General features: G+C 36.1%; 1 protein-coding gene and 1 long non-coding RNA gene across 4 annotated transcripts in view; both read left to right on the top strand.

Annotated features, from left to right (window-relative positions):
- Positions 1-24,515, top strand: part of LOC133646942 (uncharacterized) — a 143,103-nt gene that overhangs the window by 28,083 nt on the left and 90,505 nt on the right. The gene's annotated exons all lie outside the window — the stretch shown is intronic.
- LOC133646937 (uncharacterized) overlaps positions 4,977-24,515 on the top strand; it is a 43,992-nt gene continuing 24,453 nt past the window's right edge. Inside the window, exons 1-12 of the mRNA XM_062042884.1 lie at positions 4,977-5,205; positions 5,558-5,668; positions 5,735-6,031; positions 8,983-9,042; positions 11,072-11,125; positions 11,189-11,254; positions 11,326-11,402; positions 12,698-12,819; positions 17,963-18,041; positions 18,107-18,239; positions 22,866-22,955; positions 23,903-24,024. Of these exons, the coding sequence (XP_061898868.1) occupies positions 5,044-5,205; positions 5,558-5,668; positions 5,735-6,031; positions 8,983-9,042; positions 11,072-11,125; positions 11,189-11,254; positions 11,326-11,402; positions 12,698-12,819; positions 17,963-18,041; positions 18,107-18,239; positions 22,866-22,955; positions 23,903-24,024 (1,373 nt within the window). The 5' untranslated portion in view covers positions 4,977-5,043. The remainder of the gene's footprint in view (positions 5,206-5,557; positions 5,669-5,734; positions 6,032-8,982; positions 9,043-11,071; positions 11,126-11,188; positions 11,255-11,325; positions 11,403-12,697; positions 12,820-17,962; positions 18,042-18,106; positions 18,240-22,865; positions 22,956-23,902; positions 24,025-24,515) is intronic.

The following is a 24,515-nucleotide window of genomic DNA, read 5'->3' as shown; positions in this document are numbered from 1 at the left end:
TTGCAGTATTGTATTTTTTTTTTTGGAATAAATTATTTTTTGACCTCAAAATTCTACACCCAACACCCTTATTAATGACCATGTAAAAAAGGTTGTTTGTTTTTTTTAGAGCTTTTGCAATTTTTTGTATTTTTTATAAATTTACAAAATTTCCCCCAAAACAACAATTTCACATTGTTATTATGGGGTATTGTGTATAGCATTTTGAGGACAAAAGAGAATATATCCCATTTTGAAATAATTTTTTTGTGTGTACAATTTTAAAGACAAAAAATAATTCCATTTTCGAATAAATTCATGTTTGTCCTCAAAATTCTACACACAATACCCCGTAATGACAATGTGAAAACGTTTTTTTCAAGCTTTATTGCAGTTTAAACTTCTTTTTTTTTTTTTATTACATTTGCAAAAATCTCTAAAAACAACAACAAAAACGTTTTTACATTGTCATTACGAGGTATTGTGTGTAGAATTTTGAGGACAAAATTGAATGTATTCTATTTTGGAATAAATTAATTGTGTGTACAATTTGTGTATAATTTTGTGGACGAACATGAATATATCTAATTTTGGAATCAGGCTCTAAATGTGAAAGTTTTTTCAGAGCTTTTTGCATTTTTTTTTTTTTTTTTAGTTATTTTTGGAAAAAATAATTTTTGACCTCAAATTTCTACACACAATACCCCATGATGACAATGTAAAAAATTAGTTTTTAGAGCTTTTTTGTAGTTTTTAAAATGTTTAACAAATTTGCAAAAGTCTGCCCAAAAACACTTTCACATTGTCATTATGGGATATTTTGTGTACAATTTTGAGAACACAAGTGAATTTATTCCATTTTAGAATAAATTCATAGTGTGTAGAATTTTGAGGACAAAAAATGTTTTATTTATTTTTTAGAATGAATTCTTTTTTGACATCAAAATTCTACAAACACCCATAATGACAATGTAAAAAAAATATATATTTATTTTTTATTTGTATTTTTTTAAGAGCTTTTTGCATTAAAAAAAAAAAATTCTGATAAATTTGCAAACGTCCCAACAATCACACATTGTCATTATGGGCTGTTGTGTATAGAATTTTGAGGACAAAAGAGAATGTATTGCATTTTTAAATAAAATAGTTGTGTGTAGGATTTTAAAGACACATATCTATTAATTCCATTTTTGAATAAATTTTTGTCCTAAAAATTCTACACACAATACCCCATAACCTACTCAGTGGCCTAGTGGTTAGAGTGTCCGCCCTGAGATCGGTAGGTTGTGAGTTCAAACCCCGGCCGAGTCATACCAAAGACTATAACAATGGGACCCATTACCTCCCTACTTGGCACTCAGCATCAAGGGTTGGAATTGGGGGTTAAATTACCAAAATTATTCCCGGGCGCGGCCACCGCTGCTGCTCACTGCTCCCCTCACCTCCCAGGGGGTGAACAAGGGGATGGGCCAAATGCAGAGGACACATTTCACCACACCTAGTGTGTGTGTGACAATCATTGGTACTTTAACTTAACTTTAAATACATTTTTTGACATTTTTGCTGTTATTTATTTTTAATAAATATGCAAAAATCCCCCCGAAGCATGAATACATTATTGTCCTCAACATTCTACACACAATACCCCATAATGACAATGTGTCTTACGCTATTTTAGTTAGTTTCTTCAATAAATTTGCAAAAGTCTCCCAAAAAACAATTTCACATGGTCATCATGGGGTATTGTGTGTAGAATTTTGAGGACAAAAATGAACCTATTCCATTTTGGAATAACATAACAAAATGTTGAAAAAGTGAAACGCTGTGAGTACTTTCCGGATGCACTGTACAATAAAAATGATACCCAATTAGTGGAGGAACTGCGCTACATCGTGTTGGTTTGCAAGGACAGGAAACATTCATGTTGTCCTTTATCACAATGAACTGTACATGAAAAAGGTGGGGAAATATTCCTCTGAAGGCAACACAGCAATAATCCACCTCGATGACACTTTTCAGCTCTTTTTATTGTGCACCTGAAGTAGTCGCTGTTCTTGTTTCAAGTCACACTCACGCAGGTGTAAAAAGAAGCGACGCGGTGCTCAAAGTAGAAGTCAGGGAACGTTCTTTACGTGTCCGTCGTCGATCATCTCAAGGTCACATGATCACGGAGGACCTTTGTTGTCAGGGCTCGCCTCGGGGGGGGGGGGGGGGGGGGGGCACGGGAGGGGCGGGACATTCTTCTTCTTCCTTGGTGTCGGATCACGAGGGGAGTGACTCTGTCTTGACTCTGAGTCCAGCTGAGGAGCTCCTACTATCATTCTGTGTGGGTGTGTGTGTGTGTGTGAGGATGAAGCTGACGAGCGAGGAGGTGAGTACACACTTTTGCTTCTTCTTGCCTGACTTTGGTCGTCTTCTTCCTCCGCCTGCTTCCACGCTTCCTCTGTGGACTTCAATGAAATTATTTCATGAAGGATTTGACAGAAGTGTGTGTGTTTGTGTGTGTGTGTGTGTGTGTGTGTGTGTGTGTGTGTGTGTGTGTGTGTGTGTGTGTGTGTGTGTGTGTGTGTGTGTGTGTGTGTGTGTGTGTGTGTGTGTGTGTGTGTGTGTGTGTGTGGGGCCTCCGCATGAGGCGCCACGTGCCTTTTAGGAGAAATAATGTCGCCTCGGTCACCGCCGCTTCTCGGAATTGTCTGCCGGTTCCGCAAGGGAGTCCGACACGGATTCCTGCGGGCGCCAATGACGTCACCAATCAGCGCAAAAACGCCGGATTGTTACATTTCCCGAGAAAGGGATGGCAACCGGTCACATTGGAACCGATACATTACCAATTCTCGGTACCTGGGTCGCCATTGTTATTGAAATATTCAAAAAAGAACTGCTGTCCAGTTGTTATATTTTGTTTTATTATCATGTACAAGTATTATGGGGTATTTTGTGGAGAATTTTGAGGACAAAATGTAATTAATCCATTTTGGAATAAATTCATTGTGTGTGGAATTTCATGGAAAATACATGAATTTATTCCATTTTTGAATAAGGCTTTAAATTTTTTTTTTTAGCTTTTTGCGCTTTTGTATTTTTAATAAATCTGCAAGAATCCCCCCCAAAACATAAATCCATTATTGTCCTCAACATTCTGCACACAATACCCCATTATGTCAATGTGAAAAAGTTTTTTCTTGACCTTGACATTTTTTTAAATTTGCAAAGATCTCAATAAAAAACAAAAACAAAAGAACAAACAACAAATTATGGGGTTATAGTGTGTAGAATTTTGAGGACAAAAATGTATTAATTCCATTTTGGAATAGAGTTCTAAATGTGAAAGGTTTTTGTGTTTTTTATTTTATTTTTAGCTCTTTGCAGTTTAAGTTAAAGTTAAAATTAAAGTACCAATGATTGTCACACACATACTAGGTGTGATGAAATTTGTCCTTTGCATTTGACCCATCACCCTTGATCACCCCCTGGGAGGTGAGGGGAGCAGTGAGCATAATTACTGTATGAGATAATAAACTTGAAATGATGAGATAAAAATTCAAAAACAAGATAAAAAGTTGAAATTATGACATATAAAGTCGTAATTATGAGATAAAAATTGTTTTATTATGATATTAAGAAATGATGATGTAAAAATCAAAATTATGAGATAAAAAGGTGAAATTATGAAATAAAAGTAATCATTTTGAGATAAAAAGACAACATTACAGATAAAAACGTTGAAATTAAAAGATAAGAAAGTCATAATTATGAGAGTAAATGGGCAAAATTATTAAAAATAAAAAAGTCATAATTATGGAATAATAAACTTGAAATTATGAGATAAAAATTGAAAAACAAGATAAAAAGTTGAAATTATGAGATATAAAGTAGTAATTATGAGATACTTTTTTTTATTGTGAGATAAATCAAAATGATGAGATAAGAAAGTTGAAATCATTGGATTAAACATTTTGAATTATGAGGCAAAAAAATTGGAATAATGTAAAAATATAAATTATGAGATAACAACATTTAAATCCGATGAAAAAATCGAAATTACGAGATTTAAAGTCAAGTTAAAAAATCTAAATTATGAGATAAAGTTGAAAAAACGAGATAAAAAGTCAAAACTATGAAATAAGAAAATTGAAATTCTGAGATTAAAAATATCAAAACTATGAGATTAAAAATCGAAATTTTGAGATAGAAAATTGAAATGATCAGAAAAAAAAGTCGAAATCATGAAATAAAACCCTCATGATTATGAAATAGAAAGTAGAAATTATGAGATAATATATAAATTATGAATAAAACCCTCCTGATTATGAAATAGAAAGTCGAAATTATGAGGTATTTAAATGATGAAATAAAACCCTCATGATTATGAAATAGAAAGTAGAAATTATAAGACAATATATAATTTATGGGGAAAAAAAATCCTGATTATGAAATAGAAAGTAGAAACTAGAGATAAAAAAAAACAGTGTTAACTTTTTATCTCATAATTTTAACTTTGTATTTTATAATTTTGATTTATCTCATAATTTCAATATTTTATCTCATTATGGGGGAATTTTTATCTCATCATTTTGACTTTTTATCTCGTAATTATGACTTTTTATCTCCAAATTTCCACTTAATCTAATATTTTCGACTTTTTATCTCATAGTTGTGAAAGTTTTGGGAGGGTTTTTTTTTTTTTTAGCTTTTTGCGGTTTTGTATTTTCAATAAATCTGCAAGAATCCCCCCCCCCAAAAAAACATAAATCCATTATTGTCCTCAACATTCTGCACACAATACCCCATAATGTCAATGTGAAAACGTTTTTTCTAGACCTTTTTTTTTGCATTTTTTTTTTTTTTTTTAATTTGCAAAGATCTCAATAAAAAACAAAAGAACAAACAACAAATGATTGGGTATTTGTGTGTAGAATTTTGAGGGCAAAAATGTATTCATTCCATTTTGGAATAGAGTTCAAAATGTGAAAGGTTTTTGTGTTTTTTTTTTTTTTTGTAGCTCTTTGCAGTTTTTGCATTTTTAACAATTTTGCAAAAGTCCGATAAGTGGGAAGTGTTAGTATGTGTCGACAAACAAAACAAAACCCTGGGTTCCTCCTCCTCCAGGTTCCGGACCTCCCCATGGCTGGTTATGACGAGGACATCGCTAAGAACCCCTTCTACTTGGCGCTGGAGAAGCAGAGGCCTGACCTGTGCGCCCAAGTGGCCCAGCTCCACGGCATCGTGAGCCCCTCTCTCTCTTTCCCCCCACCTCACCTCAAATAGATCTGTAGAAGAAGAACCAAGAATGTGGATTTTGGAACGTTCCAGCAACTCCTCAGAAGTCCCCTGGAGAGGGATAGCATTTATGATTAGACTAATATCTGGTGGAGAGAGGAGGGGGCGGGGAGGAGGGGCAGTGTGTGTGGGGGCCCTCTCCTCTCTAAGTCTAAGTCCACAGCTATTCCCTCCTTTATTCCAGGCTGTTTTGTTAGATTTTCTGCACCTGTACTGAGTAACAAAATATCTCAGTAGCATAGCTTGAGTTGAGATGGATGAGTTGATCCCAAAGACTGAAGATGTGGTTTTGTTCCAGGTTCTGGTGCCGTGCTGTGTCAGTCTGGGCCAGAGCAGCCTGTCCAGCTGCCACTTTGACAGCTACGTGCTGCAGCCTGGAGAAGGGCGCTACCACACCGCTGATGGACAGGTTGGGCTTTTACACGCCGCTCATCAGCTCCTGGGTGGGCTCTCATATTTCCCTGGTGTGTGGCAGGAGGTCAGGATCCAGGAAAGGCAGGTCCTGCTGGGGTCCGGCTCGTCCGTCCCCATCCTGTTCGAGGAGACCTTCTACAACGAGCGGGAGCAGAGCTTCAGCATCCTCTGCATCTCCCGGCCCGTCGAGGCGGCGCCAGGCCCGGCCGAGCTCGGCCCGTCGGCGCCGTACTGCCTGAAGAGTCTGGAGGAGGTGGAGGACTTCCTGGGCCGCCACGTCCACAAGCTGGACAAGATGATCCTCAACTTCTGCCAGGCCTTCAAGGAGCACGAGAGGAAGGGACTCCGACACCACATGGTGGGACACCTGCTCCACTCCATCTTAGGCCCGGTCATAAAAGCAACTTTATTCTCATTGAAAAATAAGAGTCGAAAATACTGTTTGTAATAAAAAGTCCAAATTATGAGGTACATTTAATATTATGAGATAAGAAAGTCAAAATTATGAGAGTAAAAAGGAAAAAAAAAATTGATAAATCCAAATCATGAGCTACAAAGTTGAAATTATGAAATAAAAAGGCAAAATTATGAAATAGTCATAATTGTGAGATGAAAAATTGAAATAATCAGATGAAAAGTCGAAAAACATAAGATAAAAGTCGAAAACAAGATAAAAGTTGAAATTATGAGATAAAAATGTTCAAATTATGACATTAAAAATTAGAAAATATCAAGATAAAAAATTTAAATTGTGAGATAAATCGAAATTATGAGGTAAAAAAATAAAAGTGATGAGATGAATAGGCGAAATTATAAAATAGAAGTCATAATTATGAGATAAAAGTCAAAAACATAAGATAAAGGATGAAATTATGAGATAAAAATGTTAAAATTATGACATTAAAAATTCGAAAATATCAGATGAAAATTTTTAATTGTGAGAAAAATCCAAATTATGAGGTAAAAAAATAAAAATGCTGAGATAAAAAGGCGAAATTATGAAATAAAAAGTCACAATTATGAGATGAAAATTTTAAATAATGAGATGAAAAATTTAAATAATGAGATAAAAAGTCAAAAACATAAGATAAAAGTCGAAATTATGAGATAAGAAAGTTAAAATTATGACATAAAAAAATCAAAATTATCAGATAAATTTAAATTGTGAGATAAATCGAAATCATGAGGTAAAAATGTTTTAATTATGAGATAAAAAGGCGAAATTACGAAATAAAAGTCTTAATTATGAGATAAAAAGACAACATTACTAAATGAGAAAGTTTAAATTACGAGATAAGAAAGTCATAATTATGAGAGTACCGGTAAATAGGTGAAATTATGAAATAAAAAGTCATAATTATGAGATAATAAACTTGAAATGATGAGATAAAAATTTTAAAACAAGACAAGTTGAAATTATGAGATGTAAAGTCGTAATTATGGGATAAAAAAACATTTAAATTATGATATTAAGAAAAGATGATGTAAAAATCTAAATTATGAGATAAAAAGGCAAAATTATGAAATAAAAGTCATAATTACAAGATAAAAAGACAACATTACGAGATAAAGTTGAAACTTCACGAAAGTCATAATTATGAGAGTAAATAGGCGAAATTATTATAAATAAAAAGTCATAATTATGAGATAGATAATAAAGTTGAAATGATAAGATAAAAATTCAAAAACAAGATAAAAAGTTGAAATGATGTGATATAAAGTCGTAATTATGAGAACATTTTTTTATTATGATATTAAGAAATTATGATGTAAAAATCAAAATTATGAGATAAAAAGGCGAAATTATGAAATATAAGTCATAATTATGAGATAAAATTACAACGTTACAGAAAGTTGAAATTACAAGATAAGAAAGTCATAACTATGAGAGTAAACAGACAAAATTATGAAAAATAAAAAAGTCATAATTATGAAATAATAAACTTGAAATGATGAGATAAAAATTGGAAAACAAGATAAAAACTTGAAATTATGAGATATAAAGTAGTAATTATGAGATTAAAAAAATTAATTATGAGATAAATCAAAATTATGAGATAAGAAAGTTGAAATCATTGAATTAAACGTTTTGAATTATGAGGCAAAAAAATTTAAATGATTTAAAAATCTAAATTATGAGATAAGAAGATTAAAATCCGATTAAAAAATCGAAATTACGAGATATAAAGTCAAATTAAAAAGTCGAAATTATGAGATAAACTTGAAAATATGAGATAAAAAGTCGAAACTATGAAATAAGAAAATTTAAATTATGAGATTAAAAATATAAAAACTATGAGATTAAAAATCAAAATTTTGAGATAGAAAATTTATATTATGATGCAGAAAGTCAAAATTATGAGATAAGAAAATGTTAATTATCAGAAAAAAAAGTCAAAATAATGAAATAAAACCCTCATGATTATAAAATAGAAAGTAGAAATTATGAGATAATATATAAATTATGAATAAAACCCTCATGATTATGAAATAGAAAGTAGAAATTATGAGATATTTAAATTAGGAAATAAAACCCTCATGAATATGAAATAGAAAGTAAAAACTTTGAGATTAAAAAAAAAAAATCTAAATTATGTGTTAGAAAGTGTGCATGTGCTGCAGTGTTAACTTTGTATCTCATAATTTTAACTTTGTATTTTATCATTTTGATTTATCTCATAATTTCGATGTTTTATCTCATAATGGGGAATTTTTATCTCATCATTTTGACTTTTTATCTTGTAATTATGACTTTTTATCTCCAAATTTCCACTTAATCTCATATTTTCGACTTTTTATCTCATAGTTTTGATCTTTTTTTAATTTAAATTTCACCTTTATTTTAAAATGTTAACTTTTTATCTCATAATCTTGATTCTATATTTCATAATTTCTGCCTTATATCTCTTATAATTAAGTTCACCATTGGGGGATTTCTTTTGTGTGACGGAAACAGGCTTCCAAAGTCTTACGAGCAGAATGTTTTTATCGGTCAGAAGCACACACACAGTCCAATCATTGGTGCAGCTGGCAGACCACATGAAGACCCAGTGGAGCTTCTCAACAACATTGCATTATATTGACTTTATTCTTCATGGTAGTTTTTATTCCTGCACACAAGTCAAGGCTGGTGTGAGGCCATGCATGCAAAGTTTAGTTGAAAACTGTCCCTGTGTGACAAAAACAATAGTTTCGTGTCAACATTTGAATCATGCATGCAAGAAAGTCACTGTGATTCATCAACATTGTGATAATCCAATTATTTATATTTATTTATTCATTTATTGTTGTGTTTTTTCCTTTTGTCAGGACTCAGTCCATGGGCTGTACACTCGATGTCTTCAGTGTTTGCTGAGAGACTCTCGTCTGGTGAGTGGGACATGAACTCCTCCCTATTGTAAAGTGTGCACTTGTCCAATGTAATAGATGTCATGTATCGCATACAACAACGTAATAAATGCCATATATCATATAGGACAACGTACTACATGTCATATAGCGCATACAACAACGTAATAGATGTCCTATTACATACAACAACGTAATAGATGTCCTATTACATACAACAACATAATAGATGTCATGTATCGCATACAACAATGTAATAGATGTCATTTATCACATACAACAACGTAATAAATGTCATGTATCACATATGACAACGTACTACATGTCATATAGCGCATACAACAAAGTAATAGATGTCATATATCACATACAACAACATAATAGATGTCATGTATCGCATACAACAACGTAATAGATGTCATGTATCACATACAACAACGTAATAGATGTCATGCATCGCATACAACAACGTAACAGATGTAATATATCACATACAACAACGTAATAGATGTCATATATCGCATACAACAGCGTAATAAATGTCATGTATCACATACAACATTGTAATAGATGTCATATATCACATATAGATGTCATGTATCACATACAACAACGTAATAGATGTCATGTATCGCATACAACGAAATAGATGTCATGTATCGCATACAACAATGAAATAGATGTCATGTATTACATACAACAACGTTATAGATGTCATATATCACATACAACAATGTAATAAATGTCTTATATCACATACAACAACGTAATAGATGTCATATATATCATACAACAGCGTAACAGATGTCATATCACATACATCAACGTAATAGATGTTATATATCACATACAACAATGTAATCGATGTCATGTATTGCATACAACAACGTAATAGATGTCATGTATCGCATACAGCAATGTAATAGATGTCATATATCGCATACAACAATGTAATAGATGTCATATATCACATACAACAGCGTAATAGATATTATATATCACATACAACAACGTAATAGATGTCATATATCACATACAACAATGTAATAGATGTTATATATCACATACAACAACGTAATAGATGTCATATATCACATACAGCAATGTAATAGATGTCATATATCGCATACAACAACGTAATAGATGTCATATATCACATACAACAACGTAATAGATATTATATATCACATACAACAACGTAATAGATGTCATATATCACATACAACAACGTAATAGATGTCATATATCACATACAACAACGTAATAGATGTCATATATCGCATACAACAACATAATATGTCATATATCACATACAACAACGTAATAGATATATATCACATACAACAACCTAATAGATGTCATATATCACATACAACAACGTAATAGATGTTGTATATCACATACAACAAAGTAATAGATATTATACATCACATACAACAACGTAATAGATGTCATATCTCATACAACAATGTAATAGATGTCATATATCACATACAACAACGTAATAGATATTATACTGTATATCCCATACAACAACGTAATAGATGTTATATATCACATTCAACAACGTAATAGATGTTATATATCACATACAACAAAGTAATAGATGTCATATCACATACAACAATGTAATAGATGTTATATATCACATACAACAACATAATATATGTTATATATCACATACAAAAAAGTAATAGATGTCATATATCACATACAACAACGTAATATAAACGTTTATAGCAGAAGAAAAAAGATGTGCATCAGAGTGTGTGTGGAATATTGCATCATTAGGTAGAATATTATCGATACATCAACTTATTATCACACGTTTTTCTGCATAATTCTTAGAAGAACCTCTAAAGTCATTCGTCCCTTATGACGTTGCTATGGTAACCGTCTGTGTTGGTCAGACAAAATATTAAGTAGTCATGCCAGGAGGCTTTATTATTGTCATCGTGATTACCATTACGGGTCATGTGGATTCCAAATAATATGTGTCCAAATAATCTTCACTTCCTGTCTTGTGATGTGTTCTGATGTTTGCGTGCAGAAGGTCCTGGCCAAGCAGGAAGTCCAGATGAACGTGCTGAAGCAAGCAGTGGAGGTAACCCACACATCTGCTCTGGCCTTCCGGCTCTGCTCGGTCACATGACCTCCTCTCTTGCAGGTCTACCTCCACCACGGCATCCACGGCCTCATCTTCAACTACGTGGGCTCGCTCGAAGCCAGCCAGGTACGCCGGCGGCAGGAAAGTCCCGTCTCCGTCCAAGATGGCTGACATTGCTCTGTCCGTGTCGTCCACAGGACGCCGCCTTCAACAAGACCACCCGGAGTCTGCAGGAGCTCCAGCACAAAGACTTGGGAGTCAAGCCCGAGTTCAGGTGACTTTTCGACGTCAATAGGGGCCCTTCGTGAACGATCGGACGTCTCAGCATCTTTTCTTTGTTGGCATCAAGCAATGGTGTGGTCGAGCGCAGGGGTTCTTAATCTAACTTTTCCACTACAAAGGGGGCCGGGGCCTTCTCAAATATTAACACTGAATTAGTAATCTAATATTCAATAACTATAGCTAACTTACTTGCAGTTTAACAGGACATTGTCAATTGATATGAAAGCATGTGTTAATCACAAATATTTGTATTTTTTTTTTACACAAACGTAAGAATTAGGTCAGGCTGATTAGAAAAATGAGGACTAATCAAATCAAATACTGATGAAAAATAAATGTGCATACAATAGTGTTGTGCTAAAATAATTCCATTCTAATTAAATGAATAATAAATTATATGTTTCTTAAATTTAAAAAAAAAAAGAATAATGTTTCTTAAATTAAAAAAATATATATAAATAAAAAAAATTAAAGTGCAAATTGTATTGTGCTAAAATAATTCCTTTCTAATTAAATGAATAATAAATAATATATGTTTCTCAAATAAAAAATAAATGAATATTTCTTAAATAAAATTTAAAAAAAATAAAATATATATATATATATGTATATGTATATATATATATATATATATATGTTTCTTAAATTAAAAAAATTAAAGTGCAAATAATGAAAAATAAATGTACATACAATTGTGTTGTGCTAAAATAATTCCATTCTAATTAAATGAATAATAAATTATGTTTCTTAAATAAATAAAAAAAAATTATGTTTCTTAAATAAAAAAAAAAATAAAAAAATAAAAATATATATATATATATATATACACATATATATGTTTCTTAAATTTCAAAAATTAAAGTGCAAATTGTGTTGTGCTAAAATAATTCCATTCTAATTAAATGAATAATAAATGATAAATGTTTCCTAAATAAAAAAAATAAATGAATGTTTCTTAAATAAAATTTAAAAAAAAAAAAAAAGTATATGTTGCTTAAATTAAAACAATTTAAGTGTAAATGAAAATACAGCGTCACCACTTGAGTCATAATTTTTGCGCTAAAGAAACTTCTCTATGACTTGAGCTTCAACCTTCTTCTGTTTGATTGAGATTGTCATTACTGCCTCAAGTGGTGGGAAAGTGTCTTGTTTTTCCACTCTACTTCTACTTTAAGTGGGGCTTTAAGTGTGTTTCGATATCTTGACTCGAAACTAGCAATATATACCTGGTGAGATTGTGACTTTTCCCCCGGCGTGACTCGTTGATGTTCTGCTGTTTTGCTCCAGCATCAACATGTCTCGCGCCAAACGAGAGCTGAGTGGACTCAACCGGCAGACGTCGCCGCTGCTCAAACTCCTCTGCCTGCGTCGTGTCGCCCTGATCGCCACGCACACGCCCACCTCCGCAGGTAAGCGTCGCGTGCGTGCGATTATCACACTTTTTAACAAGTTTAGGGATGTAAAAAGTGCTGATCTTGTTGAAAAATGTAAAAAAGGGCTTGTTTTCTAGCGCGTAATGTTTGCTGTGTCCTGTTAGTCGCAGATTCAATCTGATGGCCTCAACAATCATCGCCCTGTTCGCCTAATTCTTGTTTGTCTGCCGGCCAATTACCTCGTTTGAGGGAATCTCTGCCACCTAACAGTGTGTGTGTGTGTGTGTGTGTGTGTGTTCTTGTATTCTACCCTTCTTGAGACACCAACAAGGAAAAGTGCCTTCCATATGTGGACCGGTGAACAAGTTAGGACCAAAACCATGGTCCCAATACGGAAAACCATTGCATCTAATAGAGAATGTCTCATTTGCACCCCTGGTGGTGAAATCTATCAAAATGAGGGTGGTCCCAAAAAGGAGAGATTTTTCAAATTGACTTTGTCGGTTTTAAAAGTGCTCCCCCTCTGGTCAACATATGAAATAACAAGTGTGTGTAAAAATTCGAAGTGCTCTCCCTCTGGCCAACATATGTAATAACAAGTGTGTGTAAGAAATTGAAATGGGCTCCCTTTGGCCAAAATTTATGAAAACAATTGAATAAATATTTATATAGAGACATACTGTAATAACTTGAAGTAAATAATGAAGATTAAAGGCCTACTGAAATGAAATGTTTTTATTTAAACGGGGATAGCAGATCTATTCTATGTGTCATACTTGATCATTTCGCGATATTGCCATATTTTTGCTGAAAGGATTTAGTAGAGAACAACGACGATAAAGATCGCAACTTTTGGTATCTGACAAAAAAAAGCCTTGCCCCTACCGGAAGTAGCGTGACGTAGTCAATTGAACATTTCCGCAAAGTTCCCTATTGTTGCGGCCAGAAGTGAGAGCGATTCGGACTGAGAAAGCGACGATTTCCCCATTAATTTGAGCGAGGATGAAAGATTTGTGGATGAGGAAAGTGCAAGTGAAGGACTAGTGGGGAGTGGAAGCGATTCAGATAGGGAAGTTGCTGTGAGAGGCGGGTGGGACCTGATATTCAGCTGGGAATGACTACAACAGTAAATAAACACAAGACCTATATATACTCTATTAGCCACAACACAACCAGCCCAAAGGACCGTTCACCTAACCCAAGGTTCATAAAGCTTATATATTTACCCAAAGTTACGTACATTTAATATGCCACAAATTAATCCCGCATAAAAACACCTAGGTGTTTGTTATGCTAGCTCCTAGCTATAGCTAGGAGCTAGTATACTAGCTCCCGTCCATATAACCTGCCAATACAATTCAAACACCTGCACAACACACACAATCACTCAGCCCAAAGGACCGTTCACCTAACCCAAGGTTCATAAAGCTTATATATTTACCCAAAGTTACGTACGTGACACGCACGTACGAGCAAGCGATCAAATGTTTGGAAGCGCAGCTGCGTACTCACGGTACCGCGTCTGCGTCTGTGTATCCAAATCAAAGTAATCCTGGTAAGAGTCTGTGTTGTCCCAGTTCTCTACAGGCGTCTGTGTATCGAATTTAAAGTCCTCCTGGTAAGAGTCTCTGTTGTCCGAGTTCTTCGATCTTGACTGCATCTTTCGGGAATGTACACAATGAAACACCGGCTGTGTTGTGTTGCTGACTTCCCTCGCAAAATACTCCGCTTCGCACCGACAACTTTCTTCTTTGCTTGCTCAGCTTCTTTCTCCATAATGCAATGAACAAATTGCAACAGATTCACCAACACAGATGTCCAGAATACTGTGGAATAATGAGATGAAAACAGAGCTATATTGTATTGGCTTCAATGGGGGAGCCATACCTCTGTTAAACTGGCTACGTCACGCGCATACGTCATCATACCGAGACGTTTTCAAGCGGAAGTGTGGCGGGAAATTTAAAATTGCACTTTATAAGTTAACCCGGCCGTATTGGCATGTGTTGCAATGTTAAGATTTCATCATTGATATATAAACTATCAGACTGCGTGGTCGGTAGTAGTGGCTTTCAGTAGGCCTTTAAAAACCAACTAGATGAGGCAATTCCTCATGGAATTGCATGTGAATGCTCCAATGCTTAAGTTGAATGGAAATCCTGGATTTTTTTTTTTAATTGTTAAAGTAGAGCATACAATTCCCAAACAGGCTGAATATTTTTGAAGTTGGAACAGTTTGAATCAGATGAAAAATGTGGGAATTGTGGAACTTTGAGGAATGTCCCATTGATTTCAATGGGAATTACCCCAAAATTCGGCAACTTCGGGAAAAGCGGGACATTTTTTGAAAATGGTAAAAAAAAAAACTTGAATGGTCTGAATGAGTTGATATGGTTGGTGTTGGAATTTTTCAAATCGGTGGAGAAATGTTGAAGTAGTAACATGTTCAGGAATGTTTTGACGGTTGAAGTGGGTTGAAAAATTTTATGTTAGAGTGTTTTACTTGTTTTAAGGGTTTTGGTCCTAAATGATCTCAGTAAGATATTATAGCTTGTTGCTGAGATTTTATGACCTACATTGAGTAAAACAAGCTTGAAAGTAGAATATCAACTGTTGCAAAGATGTGTCATCAACACTCACAGGTATAAAACTACTTTTTTAAAGTAATAATTTCTTACTTCAAGCATGAAAAAAAAATCATGATGTCGAGCGCATATTATTATGTCAAGATAATGGCACTAGCATTTACTTCATTTAAGAATATTTTTCAACATATTGAGCAAAAAGGTCTTTTTTTTTTTCTACCAAGAAAAGTGCACTTATTAGTGAGAATATACTTATTTTAAGGTATTTTTGGGTTCATTGAGGTTAGCTAATTTGACTTGTTTTGGAAAGTCTTGACAAGCCAAATTTTCTTGTTCTATTGGCAGATAATTTTGCTTAGTTCAAATAAAATACCCCTAATTTTTGTATTTTTTTTCTTGTTTTTGAACACTGACTTTTTGCAGTGCATAAAAAAGGGTGGAAGTAAGGCTTTGGAAAACCAGGAATTCTGGAAAATCCTGGAATTTTTTTGAACTTGGAAAAAAAAAGGAGTTTGAATTTCCGGGATGGTGGAATGGTTTGAATAGGTTGAAAAATGTGGAAATGGTGGAAGTTTGAAAAATGGCCAATTCATTTTGAATAGGGGAAAAATGTCCTGGAAAACCTGGAATTCTTGGAAATCTGGGAGTGTTTGTAATTTGTCAAGGGAAAGCTCGCCATTGCCGAATAGGCCGAACAGTTTCAAGTTGGAACGGTTTTAATGGGGGGAAAAATGTGGAAGTTAGAGCGCGCCAAAATCTGGAGAAGAAGAAGATGTTGAATAGTAAATATGTGTGAATGCTTTGGAGCAATTGCACTATTACAAACAAAAAATAAAAAAATTAACAAAAAGCTTACCTTTTTTATATTGTATAGTATGTATTTATTATTCATGTTGTAAATACAAATCTTTATATATCTTTAGAAAGGGTGGTCCTAAAGAGGTCAGAGGTCTCAAGAAGGTAACAATACAAGATTGTATGCGTGTGTGTGTGTGTGTTTTCTGGCAATGCTTACTCAATGGGGACATCGCTCTGTTTACGCACCTTTAGCGGGACCTCTGACGGTATGGGGACAAAAAAACAGGTCCCCTAAAGGGAAACATTCTTAAAATGATAGTCAGATCCATTCTGAAGATGCCTAAGTGATTTTTAAGCTTTGGCCCATAAAACATGTTTACTGGTTAGTTTGAGTGTGAGACATTTGCACAGCAGCCCCCTCATCGGGCTGTAGCTGGTACTGCACTCGCTGCTTTTTTAAATGGTCCTCAGTAGGTAATCGTGCATTCGTGCATGTTGATATCATATAGGAGTTCGTTAAAGTATGACCCCTTCTTGGTCGCTGAAAAATGGAAGACGAAAACCAAGATGGCCGACTTCCTGTTGGTTTTCAGGTGTGGGTTCCTGAGACTTTTATGTGCGTCCCGTCATGATAGACGTCTCCCACGATTTTCGTTTCGATACGTGAAACCAGTAGGAGGGGCTAACTTTTTTAAATTTTTCTTTCAAAGGTGGCGCTAGAGAGGCAATTATTACATTTCATTTTCAGGAATCAAAAATATAAAATTTTTCCCCATACCTGACGCGCCTGCAAAAAATGGGGACTTTTCGTGCATGTTAATATCATTTAGGAGTTTGTTAATGTATGACCACTTTTTGTTTACTGAAAATTGGAAGACGAAAACCAAGATGGCCGACTTCCTGTTGGTTTTCAGATGTGGGTTCCTGAGACTTTTATGTGCGTCCCGTCATGATAGACATCTCCCACGATTTTCGTGTCGATACGTGAAACCAGTAGGAGGGGCTAACTTTTTTAAATTTTTCTTTCAAAGGTGGCGCTAGAGAGGCAATTTTTACATTTCATTTTCAGGAATATAAAATATAAAAATGTTTGCCATAGCTGACGCGCCTGCAAAAAATGGGGACTTTTCGTGCATGTTAATATCATTTAGGAGTTCGTTAAAGTATGACCACTTTTTTTTACTGAAAATTGGAAGACGAAAACCAAGATGACCGACTTCCTGTTGGTTTTCAGGTGTGGGTTCCTGAGACTTTTATGTGCGTCCCGTCATAATATACGTCTTCGATTTTCGTGTCGATACGTGAAACTGGTAGGAGGGGCTAATTTTTTTTAAATTTTAATTTCAAAGTTGGCGCTAGAGAGCCAATTTTTAAGTTTCATTTTTGGAACTCCAAAATCAAAACATTTTCGCCATACTTTCATACTTTCGCCTGCGAAATATGTGGACTTTTCGTGCATGTTAATATAAAATAAGAGTTCAGTAGTCACATACAAATTTGTGTGAATAATTCAAAATGATTTAAATTTGGTCCCCATGAACCATATTAACTCTTTTTCCCCAGGGTCCCCAGTAAGAATGATCAGCACATTACTTCATCAATCCAGAGATTTTAAAGATGTGTATGAGCTAACTGGGCAGTGGACATTTTACCTCATTTTTTTTATGCCTCCACAACCTGTAGAAAAGGTGCTCCCCACAAGTGATGATCATATATTTTTGTCCCCATTCCACATGATAACCAGTATGTGTGTGTGTGTGTGTGCGGGTATGTGTGTGTGTGTGTGTGTGTTGCAGTCAGCATCGAAGCTGTGTGCGCAGATGACCTGCTCTCCGTCATCCTCTACCTTCTGATCAAGATGGACGTCCCCAACTGGTGAGCGTGTGGCCATGCGGGCTGGTACGGCGCCGTGCCCACCTGGTAACGTCCCTTCATTCCAGGATGGCCAACCTGAGCTACATGAAGAACTTCTGCTTCAGTCACTCTGGCAAAGATGAGCTGAGCTACTGCCTGAGCACCTTTGAGGCCGCGGTGGAGTACATCAATCTGGGCAAAGTGCACCAGGCGCTCTCGGTACGTCATTTTTTTACGTCATAATTTAATTAATTTTTACCCCATATTTGTTCCCACTACCGCACCTTAAGTTGGAATCCTTAATCTCGTTGTATGCAAATATAATGACAATTAAGTCCATTCTATTCTATTCTTTTTTTCTCCCGCACGTTACCTGCACGGCTCCGCACGTAGCGTAGGTGTGATGTGCCACACCACATTTGTCACGGTGACGTTCGGATAAGGCTAATAAACCAACGTGCTAACGTCGGAGCGGCCAGTTGGGATCTATTGACCGATTATTGGCGGCGATATTTGGCATTTTGACATACTGTGGAACCTCAATTTAGTATCATGAGTGGACGACTGGGACGAGGGAAGTCTTGGCTTATCTGCTTAGGCTGCTGCCCCCGCGACCCAACTTTGGATAAGCCGAAGAAGTTGGTTCTTAAACAGGGTTCAAAAATGGAGAAGTTTGTATAGTGAAGCAAATTTTCCATGCGAAACAAGAGAGAAAAAGAGAAAGAAAAGAAAATATGTAAAAATTCATTATATTATTATTATTATTATTCATTTGATAAAAACTACATCTTATGGCGTTTTTGGCCTGAAAAAAGAAAATTTGTCTTCAAATATGGCTTCTTGGGACTTTTCCTGTAATGGTGGATGTGGAGGTTGCCCTCTAGTGGGTTCCTCGGACCACCACACACTGCCACGAGAGCCCGGATCAGGGTTACAACACTGTTTTATTTTCATAAAATAGTGCAAGTGTTTTGCTTCCCAGCAAAATGTGTTTCTGCGTCTGTGTCTCTCTCTCTCTCTCTCTCTCTGGCTCCCACTCCAGCTCCAACCCCGTGTCTCGGTCCGGCTGCTGCTAATAAGGGCGACAAGTGATTAGATAACAAGGCCCACCTGTTCCTGACCATACGTGAATCTGGGCTCATTTCTTTCTTATTTTCAATGGAGCGATAGAGATGGAATTTAGAAATTTCGGAACCCCCAAAATATGTAATCTTTGTCTGGACCTGACAAGTTCCTCAGTGTTGGCTCTTCCAATAACAATGTCGCTACAGCGTGGTTATTGTTGACGGTTTTTGAGTGCATTTTTAAAGTGATTTAGAGGTGGCGTTCCCTGAAGAATATCGTTCAAAAACAACTCGGAGCCTTGTCCGCGCGTCTACTGAGCAGATGTGGCGTTGGTGCATGTTTTATCATCGCCCATATGTGTTGTTTCTGTCATTTTAATCACGACTCATTTGGTCAAAGTCCCTAGGAGTAGTTAGTTAAAGTACGACCCCTTTTTTTTGCTGAAAAACGGAAGACAAAAACCAAGATGGCCGACTTCCTGTTGGTTTTCAGGTGTGAATTCCTGAGACTTTTATGTGCGTCCCGTCATGATAGACGTCTCCTGCGATTTTCGTGTCGATATGTGAAACTGGTAGGAGGGGCTGATTTATTTATTTATTTCAAAGGTGGCGCTAGAGAGCCAATTTTGAACTTTCATTTTTGGAACTCCAAAACACTAAATTTTTCCCCATATTTTCATACTTTTGCCTGCAAAATATGGGGAATTTTCGTGTATGTTAATATAGGAGTTTGTTAAAGTATGACCCCTGTTTGTTCGCTGAAAATTGGAAGACAAAAACCAAGATGGCCGACTTCCTGTTGGTTTTCAGGTGTGGGTTCCTGAGACTTTTATGTGCATCCCGTCATGGTAGACGTCTCCTGCGATTTCCGTGTCAATACGTGAAACTGGTAGGAGGGGCTAATTTTTATTTTTATTTTTTTCAAAGGTGGCGCTAGAGAGCCAATTTTGAAATTTCATTTTCGAGACTCCAAAATATCGACTTTTTCGCCATACCTGACGCTCTTGCAAAATATGGGGACTTTTCCTGCATGTTAAGGGCCTCAAAAAGGCGTCCAAACAAAAAGAAGAAAACGCATATATTTCAATAGGGCCCCTTGCAGGGTTTGCGCTGCTTCTCGCTCTAATACAATGAAATAAAATAACGTTACTACAGACTGTCACCATCATTTGTAGCAATTAGCATCAAGATCTGAACTTTAAAACCGAGTTATTAACGTTTTGTGGTTTGTGGCGAACCATCGGAGCAATGTTTGGTGCCATGCCACGCCCACATCTTTTGGCGTAGGTAAACTTTTTTTGCAATTTATCATAGCCCATGTGTGTAGTATCTGTCATTTTAATCACGACTCATTTGGTCAAAGTCCCTAGGAGGAGGTCGTTAAAGTATGACCCCTTTTTGTTCACTGAAAAGTGGAGGACGAAAACCAAGATGGCCGACTTTCTGTTGGTTTTCAGGTGTGGGTTCTTGAGACTTTTATGTGCGTCCCGTCATGATAGACGTCTCCTGTTATTTTGGTGTCGATACCTGAAACTGGTAGGAGGGGCTAATTTTTATTTTATATCAAAAGGTGGCGCTAGAGAGCCAATTTTGAACTTTCATTTTTGGAACTCCAAAACACTAAATTTTTCCCCATATTTTCAAACTTTTGCCTGCAAAATACGGGGACTTTTCGCGCATGTTAATATGATATAGGAGTTTGTTTAAGTATGACCCCTGTTTGTTCGCTGAAAATTGGAAGACGAAAACCAAGATGGCCGACTTCCTGTTGGTTTTCAGGTGTGGGTTCCTGAGACTTTTATGTGCGTCCCGTCATGATGGACGTCTCCTGCGATTTTCGTGTCGATACGTGAAACTGGTAGGAGGGGCTATTTGTTTTTATTTTATTTCAAAAGGTGGCGCTTAAGAGCCAATTTTTACGTTTCATTTTCGGGAATCTAAAATATCACATTTTTCGCCATCCTGACGCGCCTGCAAAATATGGGGAGTTTCCTACATGTTAAGGGCCTCAAAAAGGCGTCCAAACGAAATAGGGCCCTTGCAGGGTTTGTGCCGCTGCTCGCTCTAATATAATGAAATAAAATAAAGTTACTACAGACTGTCACCATCGTTTGTTGCAATTAGCATCAAGATCTGAACTTTAAAACCGAGTTATTAACGTTTTGTGTGATTTTCGTGTCGATACATGAAACTGGTAGGAGGGGCTATTTTTTAAAATGTTATTTCAAAAGGTGGCGCTAAAGAGCCAGGCTTGGGACGAAAACCAAGATGGTCGACTTCCTGTTGGTTTTCAGATGTGGGTTCCTGAGACTTTTATGTGCGTCCCGTCATGATGGACGTCTCCTGCGATTTTCGTGTCGATACGTGAAACTGGTAGGAGGGGCTAATTTTTATTTTATATCAAAAGGTGGCGCTAGAGAGCCAATTTTGAACTTTCATTTTTGAAACTCCAAAATATTAAATTTTTCCCCATATTTTCATACTTTTGCCTGCAAAATATGGGGACTTTTCGCGCATGTTAATATGATATAGGAGTTTGTTTAAGTATGACCCCTGTTTGTTCGCTGACAAATGGAAGACGAAAACCAAGATGGCCGACTTCCTGTTGGTTTTCAGGTGTGGGTTCCTGAGACTTATGTGCGTCCCGTCATGATGGATGTCTCCTGCGATTTTCGTGTCGATACGTGAAACTGGTAGGAGGGGCTTATTTTTTTATTTTATTTCAAAAGGTGGCGCTAAAGAGCCAATTTTTAAGTTTCATTTTTGGGAATCTAAAATATCACATTTTTCGCCATACCTGACGCGCCTGCAATATATGGGGACTTTCCTGCATGTTAAGGGCCTCAAAAAGGCGTCCAAACGAAATAGGGCCCTTGCAGGGTTTGTGCCACTTCTCGCTCTTAAATAATGAAATAAAATAAAGTTACTACAGACTGTCACCATCGTTTGTTGCAATTAGCATCAAGATCTGAACTTTAAAACCGAGTTATTAACGTTTCGTGTGATTTTCGTGTCGATACGTGAAACTGGTAGGAGGGGCTATTTTTTTAAATGTTATTTCAAAAGGTGGCGCTAAAGAGCCAGGCTTGGGACGAAAACGAAGATGGCCGACTTCCTGTTGGTTTTCAGGTGTGGGTTCCTGAGACTTTTATGTGCGCCCCGTCATGATGGACGTCTCCTGCGATTTTCGTGTCGATACGTGAAACTGGTAGGAGGGGCTAATTGTTTTTACTTTATTTCAAAAGATGGCGCTTAAGAGCCAATTTTTAAGTTTCATTTTCGGGAATCTAAAATATCACATTTTTCACCATACCTGACGCGCCTGCAAAATATTGGGACTTTCCTGCATGTTGAGGGCTTCAAAAAGGCGTCCAAACAAAAAGAAGAAAACGCAACAATTTCAATAGGGCCCCTGCGGGGCTTGGGACGAAAACCAAGATGGCCGACTTCCTGTTGGTTTTCAGGTGTGGGTTCCTGAGACTTTTATGTGCGTCTCGTCATGATGGACGTCTCCTGCGATTTTCGTGTCAATACGTGAAACCGGTAGGAGGGGCTAATTTTTTTATTTTATTTCAAAAGGTGGCGCAAAAGAGACAATTTTTAAGTTTCATTTTCGTGACCAATAAAATGTAAAAATGTAAAAACAAAAATCCATGTCTGACGCACCCGCAAAATATCTGGACTTTTTGTGCCCTAATAATAGTTTTTAAAAATCTATATATTTAAAAAATATATATTTTTGTAAATCCAAATGACGTTGGTGCATGTTTGTTGTCTTCAGGGTTGCGTTCAGGTGAGCAAGGCGAAGCTGACACAGAATCTGAGTCTGGCGGTTCAAAGCGCCGCCACGCCCGTCAGCTGTCTGTTTGAGGTAAGCGGAGCGGAGCTTCCCCACCCAGACCTCCTGACCAAGACCTTCTCGGTGATCAAGAGACTCACAGTGTATATATATACACACACACATATATATATATATATATATATATATATATATATGTATATATATATATATATATATATGTATATATATATATATATATATATATATATATGTGTCTTAATTAGATTATCCAAAAAAAATAGTGCTCGATACCGTGATAGAGCGTAATATGTATGTGTGGGAAAAAATCACAAGACTATTTCATCTCTACAGGCCTGTTTCATGAGGGTTTCCTCAATCATCAGGAGATTTGATGATGATTGAGGAAACCCTCATGAAACAGGCCTGTAGAGATGAAATAGTCTTGGGATTTTTCCCCACACATACATATATATATATATTACACATATATATATATATTTTTGTACATTGTATTTTTGTACAGGCAGAATGTTTAACACTAGGTTAGGCAGTTAAACAAGCGTATTATTAATATTTTTATTCTGGATTTACATGGAAAAAAAACCCAGTAAAAATGTAAGAAAAAAAAAGAAAAACATTTTGTATGTAATGACAAAAAGCCAAAATGTTCAAACTAATAAATAATAATAATATATTTAGTCATCTGTAATACAAAGCTGACACAATATTTGTTTTTCGCATTTAAGAAAAAATCAATCAAATAGCTCCTCGCATATTTTGACTTTTTCGTGTACGGTCCCTGGTGGAAAAAGTTTGGACACCCCTGAAATGAAGTATCAACACTTTGATTTGAGGACTCGATATTAGAGCATAAATATCTGGTATTGGCAGTATCGATATTTTGATGTTTTGCTATCGCAAATTGTCTCTCTGTTCTGCAGAATTTAAGGAATACGTTTGAAACCGTCTGCTTTACTTGTCGTGTGTGTGTGTGTGTGTGTGTGTGTGTGTTGCAGCACATTGCAAATGGAAACGAGGCGGAGGTGGAGCGTCTGCTGAGCGTAGGCAAAAGCGAAGAGGACGGCCCAACGTGTCACCCCCTCTGCTCCTGTGAAGTCTGTGACCTGCAGCTCTCCGGGTCAGAAGCTCCGTTCTCACTCCTTACGGCCCAAATAAGTCCTCTGCGCCGCCTCGGTCCTTTAGTGGTTTGCCGTGTGGCGCGTCATCGTCAGAGGAATCGCCAGGGGCGCTGTTAGCTCGTTAGCTTCCATTGTCGCATACAAACAGCAGCACTTAAAGACGGAAGGGGAGTGTTATTGCAGATGGAACTGATCGATGATCGAATGAGTCGTAAAGACACAGGAAATGACCTTCTACTGGCCGACCATGGGATTCATGGCTCTTTGAAGGGAGTCGTTCCTTTCAAAGAGGCATTCGAAAAACTGAATCGTTATTATAGTTTTTTTAATCAAATAAACAATCAGTAGTACCAGTTATATGATCAAATGTAGATCAGAATGATATATTTTACACAAATATTACACTTTTTTTCACCGAAAAATGGCCAAAGACCAACGGAGCAATGTTTGGCGCCATGCCACGCCCACATCTTATGGCGTTGGCGGAATG

This window comes from Entelurus aequoreus, linkage group LG03 (assembly GCF_033978785.1).
Source record: "Entelurus aequoreus isolate RoL-2023_Sb linkage group LG03, RoL_Eaeq_v1.1, whole genome shotgun sequence".
NCBI lineage: Eukaryota > Metazoa > Chordata > Actinopteri > Syngnathiformes > Syngnathidae > Entelurus > Entelurus aequoreus.
The sequence above is the reverse complement of the archived record's forward strand: the minus strand, read 5'-3'. Positions and strand labels throughout refer to the sequence as shown.